The sequence below is a fragment of the Danio rerio genome, chromosome 25, assembly GCF_052040795.2.
Source record: "Danio rerio strain M-AB ecotype USA chromosome 25, GRCz13ab, whole genome shotgun sequence".
Taxonomy (NCBI): Eukaryota; Metazoa; Chordata; class Actinopteri; order Cypriniformes; family Danionidae; genus Danio; species Danio rerio.
In genome coordinates, this window is record NC_141045.1 from 11,288,754 (window position 1) to 11,310,535 (window position 21,782).

General features: G+C 38.0%; 1 protein-coding gene across 2 annotated transcripts; it reads right to left on the reverse strand.

The window, feature by feature from the left end:
* Positions 1 to 1,422: 1,422 nt before the first annotated feature.
* LOC147830802 (uncharacterized) lies at positions 1,423 to 8,779 on the reverse strand. 2 transcript variants are annotated; one of them, XM_087311797.1, is made up of 5 exons: positions 6,127 to 8,779; positions 5,318 to 5,991; positions 4,900 to 5,196; positions 2,388 to 2,635; positions 1,423 to 2,301 (listed from the first exon to the last, which is right to left on the reverse strand). In XM_087311797.1, the coding sequence occupies exons 3-5, from the start codon at positions 5,027 to 5,029 to the stop codon at positions 2,266 to 2,268; spliced, it is 414 nt and encodes a 137-aa protein (XP_087167923.1). In that variant the 5' UTR covers positions 5,030 to 5,196; positions 5,318 to 5,991; positions 6,127 to 8,779; the 3' UTR covers positions 1,423 to 2,265. The 2 variants fall into 2 exon arrangements, with proteins under 2 accessions (XP_087167923.1, XP_087167924.1); XM_087311798.1 differs by lacking the exons at positions 5,318 to 5,991; positions 6,127 to 8,779 and having other exon boundaries at positions 4,900 to 5,282.
* Positions 8,780 to 21,782: the final 13,003 nt, after the last annotated feature.

The following is a 21,782-nucleotide window of genomic DNA, read 5'->3' on the forward strand; positions in this document are numbered from 1 at the left end:
CAGTCGCGCATAATGTACATTTGTTACAAAAACAAATCGATCCGCTTCATAAGACTTGCGTTAACCCCCTGGCCTTGTTTTGGTTAGTCAAACGATGGATTTATGCACTTTTAGAAGCTTCAAAATAAAAGCCACTATCCAACACCATTATTCAGCATGGAAGAATCAGGATACAATCTAAAACTACTCTGACTGTTTTTGTCTGACAGAAAAAAAGTTTCATATACACTGAGCATGGCTTGAGGGTGAGTTAATAATAGGGTAATTTTCACTTATGGCTTAACCTTTTTTTAGCAAAATGTATTGAGTATTATTAACAGTAAAGAGATTTACTTTTTTGTAGCTCTGGTGGTTGTGCTAAGCTAGTGGCTAATTCTTAGGGAGAGCAGCATACTTAAAGCATTGTATGGGGTTATGGTTAAATTCTTGCTCTCATCTCTCTCTCTCTGACCTTTACCTTTAATCTCTCCTTCAGCTCGCAATGTTTGTCAGAGGCATTGACGCGGCAGGCTGCTTCAGGGATAGATCAAATCCAATTCAGTCTGTTTAGTGGGATTCCATTTGCAATGCTCAGCTTAGTTCAAATGTAAAGTTGTTGAGCTTTTGTATGTGTGTGTGTGTGTGTGTGTGTGTGTGTGTGTGTGTATGTGTGTATATATATATATATATATATATATATATATATATATATATATATATATATATATATATATATATACATATATATATATATATATTTCAAGAGTTCACACTTAGCTGATGATTGGTAATAAGCTAGTTTGGCATGCTGTCCCGGAAGAGAGCCCCGAGCCTCGAGCCCAAGGCTCCCTCCCATTGCAGGGCGAGAGGGGAGTTTGAGCTCGGGTAGATCTCGAGGCATTTTGCTGTGAGGCCGCAGTGCTAGCCACTGGGCCGCCGTGCTGCCCTTTAGACAAAAGAGGAGGAGAAGGGGTGGAAGGGGGGATTTTTCAAGACGAAGATGACTAAAGGTAAGGTGTTTGGACATTTATACTTGGTTAGGAATAGTCTGATTGGTGGTTCGTACATTAGCTTGACTCGGGGCCAGCCGTGTCAATCATAAGCATGTGATCCTCTCGAAATTAGTTTATGAATAAACTTCATATATATATATATATATATATATATATATATATATATATATATATATATATATATATATATGGGTTGGGTTGCGGCTGGAAGGCCATCCGCTGCGTAAAAACGTGCTGGATAAATTGGTGGTTCATTCTGCTGTGCTGATCCCGGATTAATACCCCAGATTAAACCATCGACCTTCTTGCTGTGAAGCAACAGTACTGCCTACTGTGCCACTGCGTGGCCTTTAATATACATATATTAATATATTACATACCATACATAATATACAGGCATGGGTTAAAAAAAAAAATGAGACCATATTTTGGTGTCCTAAATTCAATTAATGAAAAGTGATTTTATTTACATAGAAAGCATATTCAATGCTAACGTTAAATTTTTTTTTTGTAAATTTGCTGTCAATTTCTATTAAAAATCATGTCAAAATTTCAGTTACATTATTCATATTTATAAAAACATGAAACAATATTCTTATAAAAATTTTCTTCAAAATATTCTAATTGTCAGTATTGTCTAATGGGTGGAACTTAGCAATTTGAAGAATTGTGGCAAAGTATAAAGGTTCTTACATAGTCTTTTAGTACATTATACTTTGTAAAATGACTATTTATATATAAAAACAATCATTACATTTTAAAATACATTAAATAAATAATTGTTTAAAAAGTCCTTGTTTTTATTTTTTGCCGATGATAAAATAAAACTGAACAGTACATAAATGTGCATATTATAAAACATTCTAAAAACCCTCAGAAAATGGTGAAACGTGACCTGAAAATGTTTCCCAATGTCCACAAGATTCACTCATCTACCAGAAACATCACATTGAATGTGGAGTGGATGATGTGTATTTGCACATAAGTGTTTTTATGCGATGTGTGTGTGTGTGTGTGTGTGTGTGTGTGTGTGTGCGCAGCACTGTCGCCTGATGCTTGAATTTGCCTGTTTCATCACAAACACTTCATGGGGGCTAAGCCAGAGTAATGTAGCCTGCATTATTTATCTAGGTCTCAGGCGTATACTGCTCCGTGCTGATTTCCCAGTGACATTTCAAGACGGAGAAGGAAATAAAGAGAGATACCGAAGGGGGGAAAACAGTAGGAGAGAAGTAAGGAAGCAACAAATCACTCGAACATGAGGGAAGCCCCTTCAATGGAGGTGTGTGTCAGATGCGTCCCTTTTGGCCTGACGAAAACACATGAAAACATGCTATTGACTCCTGCTAAACATATTAGCATGTCAGCCATCAAAACAAACACATTTACACCTACTTTCTCCACGGAAAGACACATAGATGATGTTGAAATCAAGGTGTGAAAGAGGGAGGATGTCAATCTACCGAAGGGAAAAAAAAAGATGTTGAACTCTTTGGTTGTCTTGGCCTCTCTTTCTGTAACTCTTACTCGCTCGCTCTCTCGCTTCCTCGTTCTCCCTCTTTCATCTGTCAGAGCTAATGAACAGATGTTGCAGGGCTGTTGAATGTAGGATGATGGACTGTGCCTCTGGCGGCCGAAGCCAGCTGGGGAAAGAGAGAGAGAGAGAGACAGATAGAGTGAGAGTTTTATGATTTTTCTGCCATCCAGACTATATTAACACATAAAAGGCAGATCTTTGAAACAGTTGCACCATTTTTGTGCACAAGCATGTGCAGTGTGTCGAAAATAAAAATTGTGCCAACATTTTACACATTCATGCCATTGCGGACCTATTTCTCTTTGGTTATATTTTTATTTTCTGTGGAAAATGCAAGGCTTGAAATATTTTGATGCTTCGTTAAAAGAAAATGTATTAAAGTGAATGCAGTCACTGCGCAAAATGCTTTCTAAATTAGATTTTTTTGTCTTGTTTCTAGTTCCAATATCTACAAATTCTTAAATCGGAAACATTTTCTAGACAAGTGAAACATATTGTCTTGTTTTAGGAAGTAATATGTCAAAATTAAGTGAGATTTTCTTAAAATTGTCATGGTTTGTGTAGGGAAAAAGAGTGAGGACTCAATTCCAGACAAATAAGGGTTTATTATAAAATACAAATAAAACAAAAAGGCAAAACAAACTACCCCGAGGGGGGAAACATTAAATTAAAAAGCCAAAAAACAAACTTGACAGGGCTGGCAGGAAAAGGCAGGGCTGGACACACCAGGACAGGAAAATAACCGACAACGAACTCGCACAGGACAGCAGACTTAAGGAGAATATAAGCAGAATTAAATTAAGAAACAAACAGGTGAACATGATTAACTAATAATGATATTATTATAATAATTGTTATTATTATTGTTTTTATTATAAACTAATAACAGATTATTTTGCTTGTTTTTGTCACATCTGTCAGTGACCACCTGAGGGCGCTGTAGTGCATCAGTACTCAGATAGGACTACAATTCCATACATACCACGCGCATACACCAGAACACTTACACTGACCTGTCATCTCATCTGTTCTGTGTTAACGTTGATTATCTGGACTATATATTCCATCATTTCACCGTTGTTTGTTATCGCGTAGTTTGTCTTTCTTGTTCCAGTTAGTCCAGTAAGTCTAGTATTCCGAGTTTGTTATTCTGATCTTGTTCTTGTATTTTGCATTAGTTTAGTTCGTGTGTTATTTTTCTCGTCTGTTTTCTAGTTAAGTTTAGTTGTTTGAGTTTGTTATTCCTGAGCCTCGTCTCTGATTTAGTTTCTGGTTTTGTCATTTATTTGTTACTTTGTACCTTGAACACCTTGTTTTATGTTGATGCACTGTAAATAAATCTGCACTTGGATCCGCACCTTTTTGTTTCTTGTTTTGATCACGCTAACGTGACAGTTTTAAGGAAAATCTCATTTAATTTTGTCATATTACTTCGTAAAACAGGATAAAATGTTTTTTGTTTGTTTAGAAAATGCGTCTTGGTTTAATTTTTTGACATTTAGACCAGAAAAAATTGTCATTTTTTGCAGGGATACCAATACTTGCCCTAAAATATTTTTTTCACGAGTTCACACTTGCATTCTTTTAAGTATAAAGCATATTTGGCGTGCTGTCCGGGGGGAGGGCTCTGAGCTCGAGGAGACTCGAGTTATTCCCCTTATCAGGAAACAAAGAGGAGTTGGGATTCGAGCGAAGTATCTAGCCCGGCCTCAGAATGCTCCCTCCGGGAATGCAATGCTTAAGAGGTGAGGTGTCAGGATGGTGGAGGGATGCTAAAGTCGTGAGATGCTGCAGGTAAGACAGCTTTGGTGTATATAGGGGTTTGTTAAAGAACTGATTTGATAATGGGATAATTGTCAATGACGTATTCGATACTGAAACTTCTGCGCATGCTTCTTCCGAAATTTGTTTAAAAAACATCACATAAAAAATAATGGACAATATTTGTTTTCTTGGTGATTTAGTCTTGCAAGCTATTTTGACTTTAGTAACATTAGTAGGGTTACCCAAAAATGACAGCATTTTAGTTATTGTCAAGGATTTTTGTGGACATTGATCGATCATCTGTACGCAAAACTTTCCATAAAATGAAAAGGAAAAACTTTTTGAACTCAATTTATAAAACACTCTTTCTCAAATATATGATGGTTGTAGATTTGGAGCAATCAAAGCTAAGCAGAAAACAGATATACATTTTTGGGGAAAACTGTGCCCTTAAGCGGTAAGTAGTAAGCAATAAACATTGAAAACATTCCTCTTATCTACAGGTTTGAAATTAAAAGAGATGCCACGATATTTAGTCCAAAAACCAATGTGATTACTTTGGCAAAAGGGCACTTAATTTAAGAGGCAAGGGCTCAAGCTCATTACCTGAGGAAAACCTAATAATCCAACCAATCATTTCAGCAAATGATGCTCCTTCTGGTGATGCACCACAGCTGGGACCCATGTCTCCTGCTCTTTCTCCAGGGGAAGGTGGACCACCGCCAGCTGCCCCCATGATCAGAGAGGTCAAGAGATGGCAAGAACCTGCAACGCCTGCTTAGATTCAGCTGGTCCAAATGTTCCTTCACCCTGAGCTACTTCCAAACTGCGCAAGAAGCATGTTCAGAGACCACTGACCCTGCCAGTTTTCCTTGACCCCCATCGGGTCGGATCTTGTTAGCCCTGTAGACACATTTCCAAACGGCCTCATTTATATTTCGCACATGAAAGCACAATCCTCCGCCATACATTACGGTTATCTCTGGAATAGAAAGGAAAGCAGAACGAGATGTTGTATACTCACTGTTGTTTGGTTTGTCATTACAAGGACGGCTTTTTTTTTCCTTGTGTCCCTCCGGCCACCGAGAGGTCAGTTCAATTAGCTCTCACTCTGGAGAGCTCAAGACTAGTTTGTGCTGCGCTTTGGGACTGACACATTCCCGGACGTGTTGATTTTCACACACGTCACACACACCGATAATCAAATGTTCCGACACCCACACTTCCAATCTGGCTTTCTGTTATGTTCCATGAAATGACTAACTACCTACTGATTTGCTATTTCTGCGTTTATTTATTTATGCATGCATTATTCAGTTGTTTTATAGTTGTTAGCACTTACTGCTGCTGCTCTCTTTTTAAAGTGTCGACGTGAAATCAGAACTGACCTTATTTACTTTTCTGCTCACACACAGCCTGGAAATGATTCATCAGTTAATATCACAACACAGTGAGAAATGTCTGCCTTCATAATCTTTTAGCAAAATGCCACAATTTGCTCATCTCTAAAACGACTTCTCCCATTGGCTGATGTCACACAGTCCTGACTTTTTAACACCCCCCACCCATGAACCACCAACTTATCCGGCATGTTTAATGCAGCAGGTGCCCTTCCAGCTGCAATCCATCACTGGAAAAACATCCATGCACACTCATTCACACACATACACTATGGACAATTTAGCTTAACAAATTCACCTATAGCATATGTCTTTGAGCCCACTCAATGAAACCCACGCGAACATGGGAAGAACATGCAAACTTTACACAGAAATGCCAACTGACCCAGTCAAGGCTCGAACCAGCGTCCTTCTTGCTGTGATCAGTTTGAACTAATTGTTTTCCAACATTGTCCTCAACTGTTGGACGTTGTATAGCACAATTTTAGGAAATTTTTTGGTCCCACTTTTTAGGTGTCACTTATACCTGTGAACTTACATGGTAACTAGATGTGTAAGTAGTATGTAACTACAAAGCATGTACTCACTGATGCATAGTATTTACTTGTGTAACTACACACATGTAACGGTATGTTTAAGTTCAAATGTGTAACAGGATATTAAAAGCACAATGTTTTGTAAACTACCCCTTTGATGTGAATTACTAATGTGATTCTACTATTTACCTTAAAACAACATATAAACAAGAGCCATTTGTATATTTCTGTTTACACATACTTTTTGGCAAAAGTTTGCAGTTGTTAAACAGTCGCACAATGGCTTCGATTTTGCATATTACAACAGTAGGTCCCACTTTATATTAAGTTTCCTTAACTACTATGTAGTTACATCAAAAATAATTACAATGTACTTACTGTGTTCATTAAGTATTTGAGAGCACTTGTGGTGCTCTTGAGTTGGGATAGGGGTTGGGTTAGGGACAGGTTTGGTGGTGTGGATAGGTTTAAGGGTGGGTTAAGGTGTAGGGAATGGTCAGCAGTGTATTTACAAATGTAATTACAGAAGTTAATTACAGATGTAATTACATACATGTATTTAATCAAGCATAAGTACACAATAAATACATGTATTTACACAATAAGTACATTGTAACAAACTAATAATTCCTGTGTAAGTACATATTAGTTAAGGCCACTTAATATAAAGTGGGACCGACCATTTTACACTTTACATTGTGTGGACAGCTCCTTACCATGTAAGTACACTGTTAATAAAGTGTTGCATAGATGTTTTTACAAGTTGCACAATTTGTGACCATTTTACACTTTATATAAAGTGTCCAGTTCCTGAGGATTTAATTTACACTGTAATTACACTGGTCTCACAAGGTGAAACCTTCTAACACAGCGTTAGTTTTGAAATTTGTATTCTAAAACAATGTTCAGAAATACATGGATTACAAACATTGGAAAGTATGTGGAAGTGGGAAAACACCAGCAAGTACATATTATTGTTACACAATGCACTTACATAAATCTTGTTAATGTCCTGTTACACATTTGAACTTGCACATACTAATCAATGGGTTGAGACGTGTGTAGTTACACCAGTATTACATGAGTAAATACTATGTACCAATGTGTAAATACACTGTAGTTACATATTACATCTAGTTACCATGTAAGTTCACAAGTATAAGTGACTAAAGTGGGAGCAATGTTTTTATTTAATTTTTTTGCACTTTATACAGCGGGGAAAATAAGTATTGAACACGTCATGTGACGTGGGAATAATATTGTTGACATGGGATTGAACCAGATTTTGGTAAAAACCCAAACAATACCACACTATAGTAATGCCAGATTAGCCAAAATATACCCAAATAGGAGTAATACATGTGTGTCAACCATCTCCAGCAAATTTCAATTTGTCAAAATAACATTAAAATGTTAGGAGATGCTTCCAAACACATCTACAATTAGTCCAAACGTTGATCACACTACAAACAAGTCATGAATGCTACTGTGCAATTCAGTGCTTCTAAGAAAGAGAAATAAAGTTTGAGTTGTTCGTTCACCTGACACTGACTGTCCCGTATTAGCTTAACCAATGAATAAAGTCTGAGCCAGAAACACCCATAAATAGTTCACCTTTTGAGAACTCTGGTTTTTGAGTCGTTCGTTCATTACGTGACAGCATGTAAAGAGATTTGACTCAAAACTGAGGACCCAAGACATTTTTCCAGCTCTAAATGTCTATGATTGGCTTTCAGATGAACGAACAACTCAAACCGAGGACTCAAGTGATGAACGGATCAAATCTTTTCTGGCTCTAAAAGAGTACAATTGGCTTCTGTTTTTCACGTGATGAATCAAATCTGACACAAATGAACTAATCTTCTTGTCCACCTGCACAAATATGCACATATGCGAATGAACAAATCACTTCCTGAGAGGACTCATCATTCTCAAGTCACTAAAAAAATTCGTTCCAAATGAACGAATCGTTCAAGAACGACCCATCACTAGCAGCTACACAAATGTGTTATCAATAAGCCTGGGTTGGAAAATATGTCGCATTATATTTGATGTTGAATTCGAAAGAGAATCTTTGTGATGGTGGTGACTTACTTGCTGAAAGAGGAAGAAAAAAAACATCAGCAGTTCATCAAATCGCATTAAGAACTGTTTAATGCGTCCCCTGTGTCAGTATATTAAAGTCGATATGTACTCAAAACTTCACCTGCTTCTGCGTCTCTCTCTGAAAGCGAGGATTACACACAATCTGCGGGTTAAGCTACTACTGCTGATGTGAGATCAGTATATTGAGCCAGTTCAAGCATTACTTACCTCCTTCTTTCCCTAGCAAGTCTCCAGAATACAAGAGGAACTCGACAGAGGGGAGTTCGCTGATGTCCCTAATTCCCAATTCAATATGAAATGCAATTGCTTTGTTTCGCATAGGGGTCCCATGTTGTCCTGACTCTCGAATCAGCAGGAAGAGTTTAGACTTACCCCCTCCTATACCGCTGAAGGTAGAGACGAGGGTATAGATATGGGAATTCATGGGGCAAGATGGGCCGCCCTAGTATGGCGGCAAAGCCGAAATCCAGGTCAAGTGTCTGGAAAACACAATCTGTCTCATAGCAACAGGGTTTCCTCACTGGGAATGGCATCAGATAAAATAACCTCCCTTTGCAACCGAAAAGCTTCTCTGTGCCATTTTGCAGCCTTTGGAGAACTCTGAAAGTCTGGGATGGAGGTCAGATTGAATATATATCCTTCGCTGACAGGTAAACATTGAAGTTTGTTTGTGGATGGGTCAAACGTACTTTGTTGGTTCACAGAACTGCCATTCATGTCTTGAAGAACTGAAAGTGAAGAATTGATAACTGTCGGCCTGTGTTTTGATGTTCAGAAGGTCCTGAATTGCGATCTACTAACCCAGTGCAGCCATCCGCTGAGCATATCTACAGAAAAATGACCTAGTTTTTAGGTCTGTTGTGTTGCTTGGGGCTATGAGAGTATTAAGGTAATAAAACAAAAGTGCTCACCTGTCATATTTATTCCAATCAAATGTTGAGTTTTTACCCTAAAAGCATCTACAGCAAGTCATCTTCTATTTCATCTCTCTTTTTTCCAGACCTTCCAAGAAACAGCACACAAAAAGATCCTGAGACTAGATAAAAATCCAAACAATCGACAAAAAAATGTATGGTTCATTTTGAGAGTGTCAATTGATGAACTCATCATTTTATTTTAGATTAGACTGCACCATTGCGTACACTGAGAAAATATCATTTGCATTGGTGGTTCTTTGCCTGATTTGTCACTATTAACTTCTCATTCAGGGGTGGCATGGTGGTTCAGTGGTTAGCAACTCTCGCCTCACGGAAAGAAGGTTGATGGTTCAAGTCCCAGGCTGGGCCAGTTGGTATTTCTGTGTGGAGTTTGTATGTTTTCCCCATGTTCGTGAAGGTTTTCTGTTGGTGCTCTGTTTTACCCCACAATCCAAAGACATGAGGTATAATTGAATTGGATAAACTAAATTGGCCATAGTATACAAGTGTGTGTTTGAGCCTTACTTTATTTTATGAAGAGGTTTATTTTTAATTATTCGATTTGAAACTCCTTTTTAATTTTAATTTAGTTTAATTATTTTTTTTTTATTATTTCACCAAGAAACATGAAGCAACAGCCTGAATAACCTAAAAGACATTTTTGAGAAAATTAAATTGTGAAACCAAAAATCGTAAGTTAAGTGAATTGTTATACCCTCTCTGGATCTCACATTTATTACAGTAAAATGGTGAAAAAAAATATTTGTAGCGTAAACTCACTTATCAATGTTGTTTTTTTAGAAGAATTTGAATATAAAATAAGTATTGAAGGGCACCTATGATAAAAAATCATCTTTTGTAAGCTGTTTGGACAGAACTGTGTGTAGGAATAGTGTGTCCACAGTCATATTGGAGTAATAGAAACATTACACATCTTTTTTTTTTTTCCTGATGTGAAAGTAGGATACAAATCCCTCTCACTTTGAGGCCCATCACAACATGACATAGGAGTGGGTTTTCCCTCCCACCGAATTGATTGACAGCCACATATTAACATAGTCTTCGTAGTGACATGTATAATCATATCAACAAGACAGGATGTGCGCAAAGCAACTGGGATTAAAAGATCTGTTCAGCTCTCTGTGATCATCAATCATCATCAAATTTGATCAAGAATGAGTTTTACAAGTCATGTCTTACATGTCTTTACCACGACATCCGCATGTCAATACTATTATAAAAGAAGACGCTTCAATCCCGGTTTGTTGACATTAAATCAGGTTTATTTTGTACATCAACATAGCATATATTCATACAGCAGTGGATATTAACATCTATCATGTCACATTTGCGTGCAATGATTAAAACGCGGATGCTGTGTCTGTCTTTATGTGCGACTTTTCGTTGCGACTCCACAACAAATACATCAAATAATACTCATTGGGAAAAGTTCTTACTGTAGTATTTTTCACAAACGTTACATGAGATCAATTCAATGCCAAAAATAATCGAGTGCACCAGTGATGTTTATGCGCGAGGAGAAGTGAACAGTGAACATATTACAGGCCTACGCGTGAGGATACTACTGCTTGCGTGCACGCTAAACTGATCCACCGCATTGAAACAGGCGTTTGTGAGCTTGTTGTAAATCCATCAGTTCTCTCCACTTGCCCGCTGGCTCTTCTCTCTGCTCCCGCAAAAATTTTTCAACTTTTGCCAAGCTTGGGCCGGGACTTGGTTACTTGTTATCTCTAATGCTATTGGTTACTCTCCCTTTCTGGATTTTAGCCGGGATTGGCTGCAGGTTAAAAGATCACGCCATTAAATATAAAAATATATCATTTGCATGTCATAATCATAAGAAACTTTCTAATGCTGTGTTCACACCAGACATGGAACATGCGGATAAATCGCGCCATTCGCGCGTAAATAGGCGCGTGAACATTTGAGTTTACTCGCTTCATTCGCGTGTCAAATTCACTTCAGAACAGACGCGGATTCGCATGATTGGCAGGGCTTCTGTCTGCCCGGTGACTCTAGCTTCATAGCTAAATGGCTAACATGGATTTTATGTAGAAAATAACAGTGTTTATGTGCTTTATGAAGACTGAAAAACAGCGTCGATACGTTTAGGGTCGTGTCTGAGTCCACTACATCCTTTCAGAGGTGCATCCAGCTCTGTGAGCTCATAAACTCCTCCAGAAACTTAACCTGGATGACGGAGGCTTTCAGCGGTGCTTCTGACTGAGCCAAGCCGAGTTTGATGAACTGTTGTCGGTGAAGGCTTGAGGACTTCCCTCGGAACACCGACAACAGGTTCTACGTCACAATCACACCCACACAAGAGCAAGCTTCTGATTGGTTAACGCGGCGCGAATGTACGCTGTCTTAGCGGAGAGAACTGATTGCTCGCACACACTGTATGCATGACCTCGCTCGCGAGAGCATACATCGTGCGCCCAGATGATGATGTGCGCAACTTACAAGTGCCCGTTTCCTCGCGGTGGATCAGATTAGCGCATGCATGAACATCACCGCTGCGCTTGATTATTTTCAGAATTGATTTGCCGTCATAGGATTTGCTTCCTTATGTTCTTCATATCTGACGCAGCCAAGGCGGAGGCACACTCTGTTAGGCACATGGGAAGGTGGGTGGGGTGAACTATCATTAAAGGCACAGGCAACAAAAACAGCTATATTGTGTCCAGAGCAAGCGGCAACTCCCCGCTCTCCCTCGGGAAGCCAATACGGAAGTAACTGAAACTGCAATTCATCAAAATTCCGCTAGTCCTGGCTTTATGACAGAGCAAATTTCAATTAAGCCCACTGTTAGAACGACCAACTTTACAGCAGAAAAAAAGGTGTTTACAGGAGTGTAATGCACTCCAGAATCTGACAGATTGATTAGTTGTAGGCTATAGAACAGTAATCTGAAGCGTTATCATACAGTGTTTTGCCTGGATTTCATCAATAGTCTAGCATTTACTAACACAGACTATATCTAAAGTGTTTGGTAGTAATTTGCGTTGTCCTCCTGTAGAAAAACGTCATAAATACAATGCTTAGTGGCTCAATGTATTACAACAGTGTTTTTAAAAGTCTAAACACTTTATTGATATAGTGTACAGCCAAGCACATGTGGTCAGGATTCAAACGAGTCACAGGTGATAAAGTATTAAGCGATTTCCCAAAGTAAAGTCTGTCTAATGCTACGGTCACACTCGACTTTTCTTCCCATAGACTTCCATTCATATGCGCACGAATACGTCAGATCGGAAAGTTTCGCAGGTAGATGCGGTGTAAAGTTCAAGCTTGGTGAACTCTGACCTGTGAAATCGTGAGACTGCGTGAGACCAAACGAGAATCAAAACAAGATCTCTCTGGACATAAATTTAAAACAGAGCAATCGCTCACTTTTTTAATATCTAATAATCTTGTTTAATCCCGCCCCTTTTCGCAGCGCCGTACGACAGAATTTCGCACACACAAACTCTAGTGTGACCGCAGCTTAAGCCAGCAGCAGGTGTCTGTAGCTCCGCTCACTCCCCACCACTTTGCCTTTGTTTGGTATTCCGACGTGAGTGCGATGACACGTGAACAAAATAGCAACGGTTGGCCTACTTGTGGCTTCTTTTGCAGTGTTCAGAAACCTATGGGTGACAACACGGATACTACGTCCATATACTTTACAGTCTATGGAGCAGAAAAATGTTCTGAAAGGTATAATAAATAATCTGATTGGTGTTTTGAGCTGAAACTTTACAGACCCACTCTGGAGACACAAAAGATTTATCTTAAATCTTGAAAAAGGGGTCAAATAGGTTAATGATGTGGTTAACTAAATGGTACGTTTTATTTTCCTTCTTTTGAGCTGTATCCAGTTGAAAAGACCTCAATAAGCAGATAAACCACATGGCAAAATGGTTCTCTTCAAATAATTCATAATGAATTGATCCTTGGTACATAGTTTCCTTCAAAGGCTACATCGCATTGTCATTCATCTCATTCAAACCTTGGCCATGCGATACAATGAATGCTTTTTTATTTCATGTATTCATCATGGTCATTGAAAAGCAGAACAATTCCTTTGTTTTACTATATAGCCGATTGATCTCACTTTTGTACGCTTCTAGGAACGTTTTCACCAACATGCTAAGAACATCCATGCATATTGTTCAAAAAAAAAAAAAATCCAGGTTTTGACACTTTTGTCGATTCGTGGCTAGAGAGGGACCATGAAATGCGTGACCTTGCTTTTGTTCGCCGTTCCATTTATATCTTAAGAGTACAAGATGTCCCTAACACACATTTACAGTTGAAAAGTTCAGTTGAATAGCACTCCGAGCAAGAGCAAGACAACAAGAACCATATCTTTACGATTTTTTTTTTCCAGCGCTGCATTTGCTCATGGCCAGGTCGTGTTCGGGTTAAGAAGCCATCAATTGTCACTTGTGCTTTTCTACAACATGAAAGCATGGAAACACGGAGAAAAAAAAATTACAGGGCCTGTAAAAAAAACGCTCTCATCCAATTTGCTTCAATTGGAATGACTCCAGAACGTACTGTAGTTGCTTTAATATCGCATGAGTATCACAGAGATGTCCCTTAGTATGAAACATCGACATCTCAGAATGCATTAGAGGGATAGAGAGCCTATGAGGTGCTAATAAAAATTTTATACACGCATGCAAACAAACCAGGACGTTCAGACAATAACCCCCCTTCCTGCTTCTTAACTTTTAGCTGCGCTCTCAAAGGGCAACTCACTGATAAGACTTCGGAGAGCACTAATTCTTTCTGACAGAATGTGCCATCAAGCTATTTTTTTTTTCTATTTGGCTCCTCTGACCCTGATTATCATCATTACCACCCATGCAGCTGACAAAGGAGACCTTAAGGGATATCATTTCATATTAAACCACGTATGGCAGGAGGCCAGATATTTTACACCTAATTTGCTGAGAATGTAAAATGAGGTTGAGGATACAAGAGTTGAAATGTTATGCAACTGTAACAGATAAACAATTCATATAGATATACAGTTGATTTATCAGCCCACCTGTTAAATTTGAAATCAACACATTTCTAAACGATTTTAATAACTGATTTGTTTTATCTTTGCCATGATGGTAGTACAAATTTTACTAGGTATTTTTCAAGATACTAGTATTCAGCTTAAAGTGACTTTTAAAGGCTAGTTAGGGTATAGGTAAGTCATTGTATAATAATAGTTTATTTTGTAGCACTTTGAAAAAAAAATATATTGTTTAAGGGGGCTAATAATTATGACCTTGAAATGGTTTTTAAAATAAATAAAAACTACTTTTACCCTAGCCAAAATAAATCAAATAAGACTTTCTCCTGAAAAAAAAAAATGTTTAAGGGGGCTAATAATTATGACCTTGAAATGTTTTTTAAAATAAATAAAAACTGCTTTTACCCTAGCCAAATAAATCAAATAAGACTTTTTCCAGAATAAAAAATATTATATTATTAACTGTAAAAATGGCCTTGCTCCATTAAATATCACTTGTGAAATATTTAAAAAGAAGTATGTGAATAAACAAATTAAAAACATTTTCATATATTATATTATAGTGTACAAAATATATGCACATTTTGAATTTTATTTTTTTATTTTTTATTTAATACTAAAATCTAAATTTCATATAACTAGCTACAATACAATTTTATGAACAGTTTTTAATATTTTTTTATTTATTGTTAATGATGTTAATAATATAACATTACAATTCCTTTCAATAACAATACGTTGAATTTTATGGTTTGAACTTTCATTAGTATAATAATTCTATTATTGTGTTATACCAAATAAAAGTGTTTTCTATAAATGCAAATAAATAAATAAAGTGCTTTCTATAAATACTAATTAATTAATTAATTAATTAAGTATAATATAAATAAATTGTCCCATTAAAATATTTTCAATTCATCTTTATTTCTATAGTGATTTTACATTGTATATTGTCATTTTTAACATATAAGTAAATTGAAACTCTTAGTTCAGTTTTCAGAGTTGAAGTTCAGTTCAATTTAGTTCAGCATGGTTTAATGTTTACTGCTGAAAGTCCAAACACTGAAGAGCAGTGTCCAAAACCAAGCAAGCCAGTGGCGAGGAACAAATCTCACCAATTGACGAAAGTGAAGGAAAAAAAAAAACTTGAGAGAAACCAGGCTCATTTGGGCACGACCATTTCTCCTCTTGCCAAATCTCTTGTGCTAAGCTGCAGTAGGTGCCGGAGGCTGGAGAACACTGGACGTCCAACATGGAAAAGCTGCAAGTGTGAGTAGGTCACTGGCGAGTGTTCAGGCTGGCAATGGGATCAGTGCAGGATCAATGTAAATCCTCCATTCTCAGCAATAAAATGTAAAGTCCAACTGACATTGCAATATTTTCCTCTTCAGCAATGTACAGTTGAAGTCAGAATTATAAGCTACCCTGAATTATTAGCCCCCTTGATTATTTTTTCCACAATTTCTGTTTAACGGAGAGAATTTTTTTCAACACATTTCTAAACATTACAGTTTTAATAACTCATTTCTAATAACAGATTGATTTTATCTGTGCCATGATGACAGTAAATAATATTTTACTAGATATTTTTCAAGACACTTCTATACAGCTTAAAGTGACATTTTAAGGCTTAACTAGGCAGGTTAGGGTATAACAATGGTTTATTCTGTAGACTATCGAAAAAAATATCCTAAAAGGGATAATAATTTTGACCTTAAAATGTTTTTAAAAAAATGTAAAATGTACATTTTATTCTACCAGAAACAAAACAAAAAAGACTTCCCCAGAAGAAAAAAATATTATCAGACATACTGTGAAAATTTCCTTGCTCTGTTAAACATCATTTGGGAAATATTTAAATAAGAAAAAAAATCAAAGTGGTGCTAATAATTCTGACTTCAACTGTATATACAGGTTCTGCAATATAGATATAATTTAACCCGATGACTTGGACAGATCTTTTTGAAAAGAATGTTTCAATTTAGTAAGATTGGGATGATTTTGTAGGGGAGTTCATCTGCAAAAAGTATTCTAAAAATAAAAGCATAGATAAATACAATAGAGCTCAAATAAAAGTGTTTTATGGTCTAACACAGGGGTTCCCAAACTTTTCAGGCCATAACCCCCAAAATATCAATTCCAGTGACTTGCGACCCCTACTAACCTCAGAGGTGGTTACAAACCGCGAGGGAGGGGGTGGCGATTTAAGATGATTCTAAGGGCCTGCGCATTTTGGGACCCCCACTCTTCACTTTTGTCCACAAACTCCATTAATCACCACAACTCCTCCCCACCCCTCCAAGCTCATCACTTTTGTCAGCAACAACTACCCCTCTCTACACTTTTATCAGACAAAATCCCCCAGCCACCTCTCACCACCTTCCCCGCTCTTCACTTTACCCTCCCCAACCCCCATCACTTTCGTCAGCGACAACACCCCCTCTCTTCACTTTCAACAAGACAAAATCCCCCAGCCACCTCTCACCTCCACCCCGCAACCCCCATCACTTTCGTCAGCGACAACACCCCCTCTCTTCACTTTCATCAAGACAAAATCCCTCAGCCACCTCTCACCCACCCCCCCCATCACTTTTGTCAGCGACAGCACCCCCTCTCTTCACTTTCATCAAGGCAAAATCCCCCAGCCACCTCTCACCACCTTCCTCGCTCTTCATTTTACACCCCCCCCCCCCAACCCCCCGTGATCATGCTTGTATGTTTTTAGTATGAACTGGTATGTTGTAAGCATGTCCAATGTTAAGCCATTGGCAATTTTTCAATGAAAGTCTATGCGACAGTTGCTAGGGTGTCCAGAGTGGTTGTTAGGGTGTGGCTAGCAAGTTGAAAGGTTAGCAGTGATTGGCAGATTGGTAGTCTGAGTTAAATAAGGCCAACCTTAAGTCTGTATGACAGTCTGGTGCATTGTTATGAAGTCACAAAGATTGGTCCAATGTTGAGTCAATGGGACTTTTCCAAATTTTCTGGGTCAGTTTTCGGAAAACCATAAATTGGATCAGTTGGAAAAGATATAGCAACTTAATTCAGTATAGTTTAGAGGTCTAGAGTTAGTTTGGTGGTTGTGGTATGAACAGTCTAGGAGGAGATGCGTTCTTAATATAGTCGAAGAAGAAGTAGAAGAAAATTAATATAGTATAACAGTATGTTGGCTTTCTAAACCCACTATATATATAAAATAATACTTAATTATATATATTGTAAATAATTAAAAACACTTAATCGTTGTTAAAGCTACAAGGTTGATCATTTATTGCAGCTAAATGGTTTAGATTAGCTTGAAATCCAACACAGGCTTTAAAAAAACTCAAAAATAAAAAACCTTTTACTTAATAAAAATCACTAAGCTTTGAAATGAGTACATAAATTTCATGTATATTATTATAATTCCAATTAAAAATTGCAGATTCACACATTGTGATACTGAAACGATATACTATATTATGCATATTTCTGTATCATTTCAGAGGATCCATCTAGCGGAATACAAATTTTTATGAACAAAAGCCTTATGAACCATTTTGATTTCAGAACTTTGAAGCCACAGTCTTCATTCCCTATAATCATCAAAGTCAGAATAAGTCATAACTGGTAAATGATGACAGAATTATCATTATAACCGAGTGATTCCTTTAACAAACTGTTTTATTTATACAACCGATTCCCTCATTTTTCATTTCTGACCAGCAGAACTGCAGCTTGAAGCGCTAAAGATCTGAAATAATAGGATTACTATTCCCATTTATCTGAGTCCACTAGTTATGTCCAATGATACTGTCTGACTCCCGAAGGAAAAAGTTGAACTTTTAATGAACAAACTCATTAAAAACAGCGACGGCTATTTTCAGAAATATCCCATTTGGGCTCTCTTGCGCCAGATTGAAGCGCTTTTCAATTACGCACAGAAGCCGTCTGACGTGCCTGAGAGTTTTCATGGCCTGCTCTAAAACCACATCATTAAAGCAAGAGCCGCTTCTCGTCACGAGGGAAGGAAAAAACCCCATCGGACCATGGCATGGGTCCAGTTCACCAGGGGGCGACTGGATTATGTCCCGAACGTCCATATGTCCAGATGTGTCCGGCTGAGAAAGGGCCACGCTCAGATGTGAAGGCTTGGAAATCTGACACCGCTGCCAAGATTTTTTTTTCTTTCCAGAGAGAGACACAAATGTGGAATCTCCTCAGCTGCGAGGCTTATTTGTGGCGCGCAGATTGTCATTTCCTCCATTCAGCTGTCACATGAAACAAGGAAACGTAATTCGAAAAGAGAAAGAAAAAAGATATTCGCCCGCCCACCACAGTAATAAAAAATTGATGTAATTAAACACGTTTTAATAACATGTTATTATGCCATTATGGCGACAATATACCTGTCACACTCGGAGCAGGGCAAATTTAGCATCTTTAGCACTTCTGATGCGTAAATAGTCAGCCTTCAGGATGAACGTCGCTCTTTTGCAATTAATTTTCCCGGTGATTTCTGAAAAGATGTTTTTTGTACAATGAGTGCTGCCTTTACGCTGTGAAAAGTCAGTACTTGTTTCGATAGAGGACAGAAATATCATGTACAGTGCATCCGAAAAGTAGCATAGCGCTTCACTTTTTCCACATTTATTTATGTTACAGCGTTTTTATTAAATGGATTAAAATATTTCCTCAAAATTCTCACTCACTCCAAAGAGTTCAATTTTAGTTTTATCAGACAAAAGAATTTGGTTTATTATGGTCTGAGAGTGCTTCAGATGCCTTTTGGCAAATTCCAGGTGGGGAGTGGCTTCCGTTTGGCCACTCTACCATACAGGCAAGATTGGTGGATTGCTGCACAGATGGTTGTCCTTCTGTAAGGTTCTCCTCTTTCCACAACGCTGGAGCTCAGACAGAGTGACCATCGGGTTACTGATCACCACTCTGACTAAGGCCCTTCTCCCCCAATCACTCAGCTTATATGGCCAGCCAAATCTTGGAAGAGTCCTGGTGGTTCCAAACATCTTCAACCTACGAATGATGGGGGCCACTGTGCTGTGTTTTTTAGGGTCATTCAATACTGTATAGGCCGTTCATTCCGCTGATATATAAAGGGACTAAACCGAAAAGAGAATGAATGAATGAATCAATGCTAGATATTTCAATAACACATCTACATTTTAGCATTTGCTAAAAAAAATATGGTGTTGTGGTCCTAAATGTTTGCTAGAGTGTTCTGAGTTGGTTGCAGACACCATGATTGCGCTGCGCCCAAATCAGACAAACCCTTCCCAAGACTTTTGCTCTTTCATTTAGATCCTTTGCTGACTCGGATCTGAAATATGTTCTCTTGTGAACTTACTTCTACTATGTTTTTGTTGCCTTTAGAATGGCCTTGGCATGGTGAAAAATGCTCATTTGTTGATCTACAGTTGCACCAGTGTGTCTAGCTCGGTCAAGGACACATGTCGAGTATGTATCCTGCTTGGGAACACATGATGGATAGCATGTGCAGGATTCAGTGATGTTTATCATAATGTCTAAAAATGAAAGACACAGCTAGGCAACATACAGCATGCCGACATGTGATAGCACAGCTTCCAGAAATGAAGGGGATACAACATTAGTAACATTCAAATCAAGATTTAAAACACATCTGTTTAACTGTGCCTTTACTGAATGAGCAGTGCTACGTCCGACAGATCGCACTATTATCTCCTTCTATTTCTTTTTTTTAAAATCTGTTTTAATCTGTCTTGAATAATTTTTATCCTTTGTATTTAATGTCTTTTATTCTTGTTTATGTAAAGCACTTTGTATTACCATTGTGGATAGAATGTGCTATATACATAAACTTGCCTTGCCTTGAATAGTAGTTGGGATGGAAGTAAGGCTTAATCGGTCAAAGTCTCGTAATGGCACAGAAGTATTTGAACCACTGTTTAAACGCAAAGACTCTCTGGCCAGATGATGAGAACAGCTTCCACAGTCCGCAAAATGGGGCATCTGTGATCATTTCTGACAGCTCTGATGGCTAATTGGGAATTGCGCATCTGACATCCATGGGACACGATGGCAGGCACAGCTTGCTCTTTTGATGTTCAAAATCCTGACCCCAGTTGTCCTTCCAAGTGAGGAAAGTGTCCAGCAGTCAAGCTGGGCGGCTGAGACGTTGACCTCTGGTGTCTGTCCTCATCACCCCCATGAACTGCTTTCCTTCAGTCCGATCCTTTCAGTTCTTGTACAGACTTGGATGTAGATTCACTGTGCAGTGAAAAAGTAAGTGTACCCTATTAAAAGGGTGTTTGAGTTTTACCAATGTTAACAGATATAAAAGCAACACGATGGGTAGCACGATCGCGGCACAGCAAGAAGATCGCTGGTTTGATTCTCGGCTGGGTCAGTTGGCATGGTGTTCGTGGGGGTTTCCTCCGGGTGCTCCAGTTTCCCCCACAAGACCAAAGACATGCGCTTTAGAGGAATTAGGTAAGCTAAATTGGCCGTAGTGTATGTGTGTGAATAAGTGTGTATTTTTGTTTCCCAGTGATGGGTTGCAGCTGGAAGGGCATCAGCTGCATAAAACATGCTGGATGAACGATGAATAAAGGGACTAAGCCAAAAAGAAAATTAATGAAGGATGTTGTTAAATTATTAGTATTTTAAAAGTTAACAAATTGTTATCATAATGTGGCAGCAAAGTTATTCTGAATGTAAACATAGAAATAAACTGCACAATAAAACAAACAAGCTAAGAAGTCTTTAACATCACTGGATAGAACAAAAAATAAACAACCTCATACCCAACATAATCTCGTTGCTATACATAATTACTTTTAGGCATGCACTATTATGGAAATCTTAGACAATGCTTAAACTATTCATTTTAAGAAGCTGATAAACTGCAAATATTGTGTATATACAGTAGGAAATTGCTCGTTACAAAACCTTAGCCGTATAGGGGAGAGTGGGGACAGTTGCAACATGGGGCAGTTGCAACAAGACTTAATCCTCTATTTAGAAATGCGCTGGAGTGATGATATTCATACTACATATTCTCAGCTAGACCCTTCTTCGATCTGTGAGAAATCAGCCATATGTGACCATTCCCTCAGTATAGAGTGCATCTGGAAAGTATTCATAGCGCTTCACTTTTTCTACATTTTTTTTTATGTTACAGCCTTATTCCTAATAGGAATAACTTAATTTATTTCCTTAACATGCTACATACAATACCCAATAATGACAATGTGAAAAAAAGATTTTTTGAAATTGTTGCAAATTTATTAAAAATAAAAAAACCTGAAATATCACATGTACATAAGTATTCACAGCCTTTGCCGTGAAGCTCTAAATTGAGCTCATGTACATTCTGTTTCCACTGATCATTCTTGAGATGTTTTAGAAGCCTAATTGGAGTTCACGTGTGGTAAATTCAGTTGATTGGACATGATTTGAAAAGGCATACACCTGTCTTTATAAGGTCCCAGGGTTGACAGTGCATGTCAAAGCACAAACC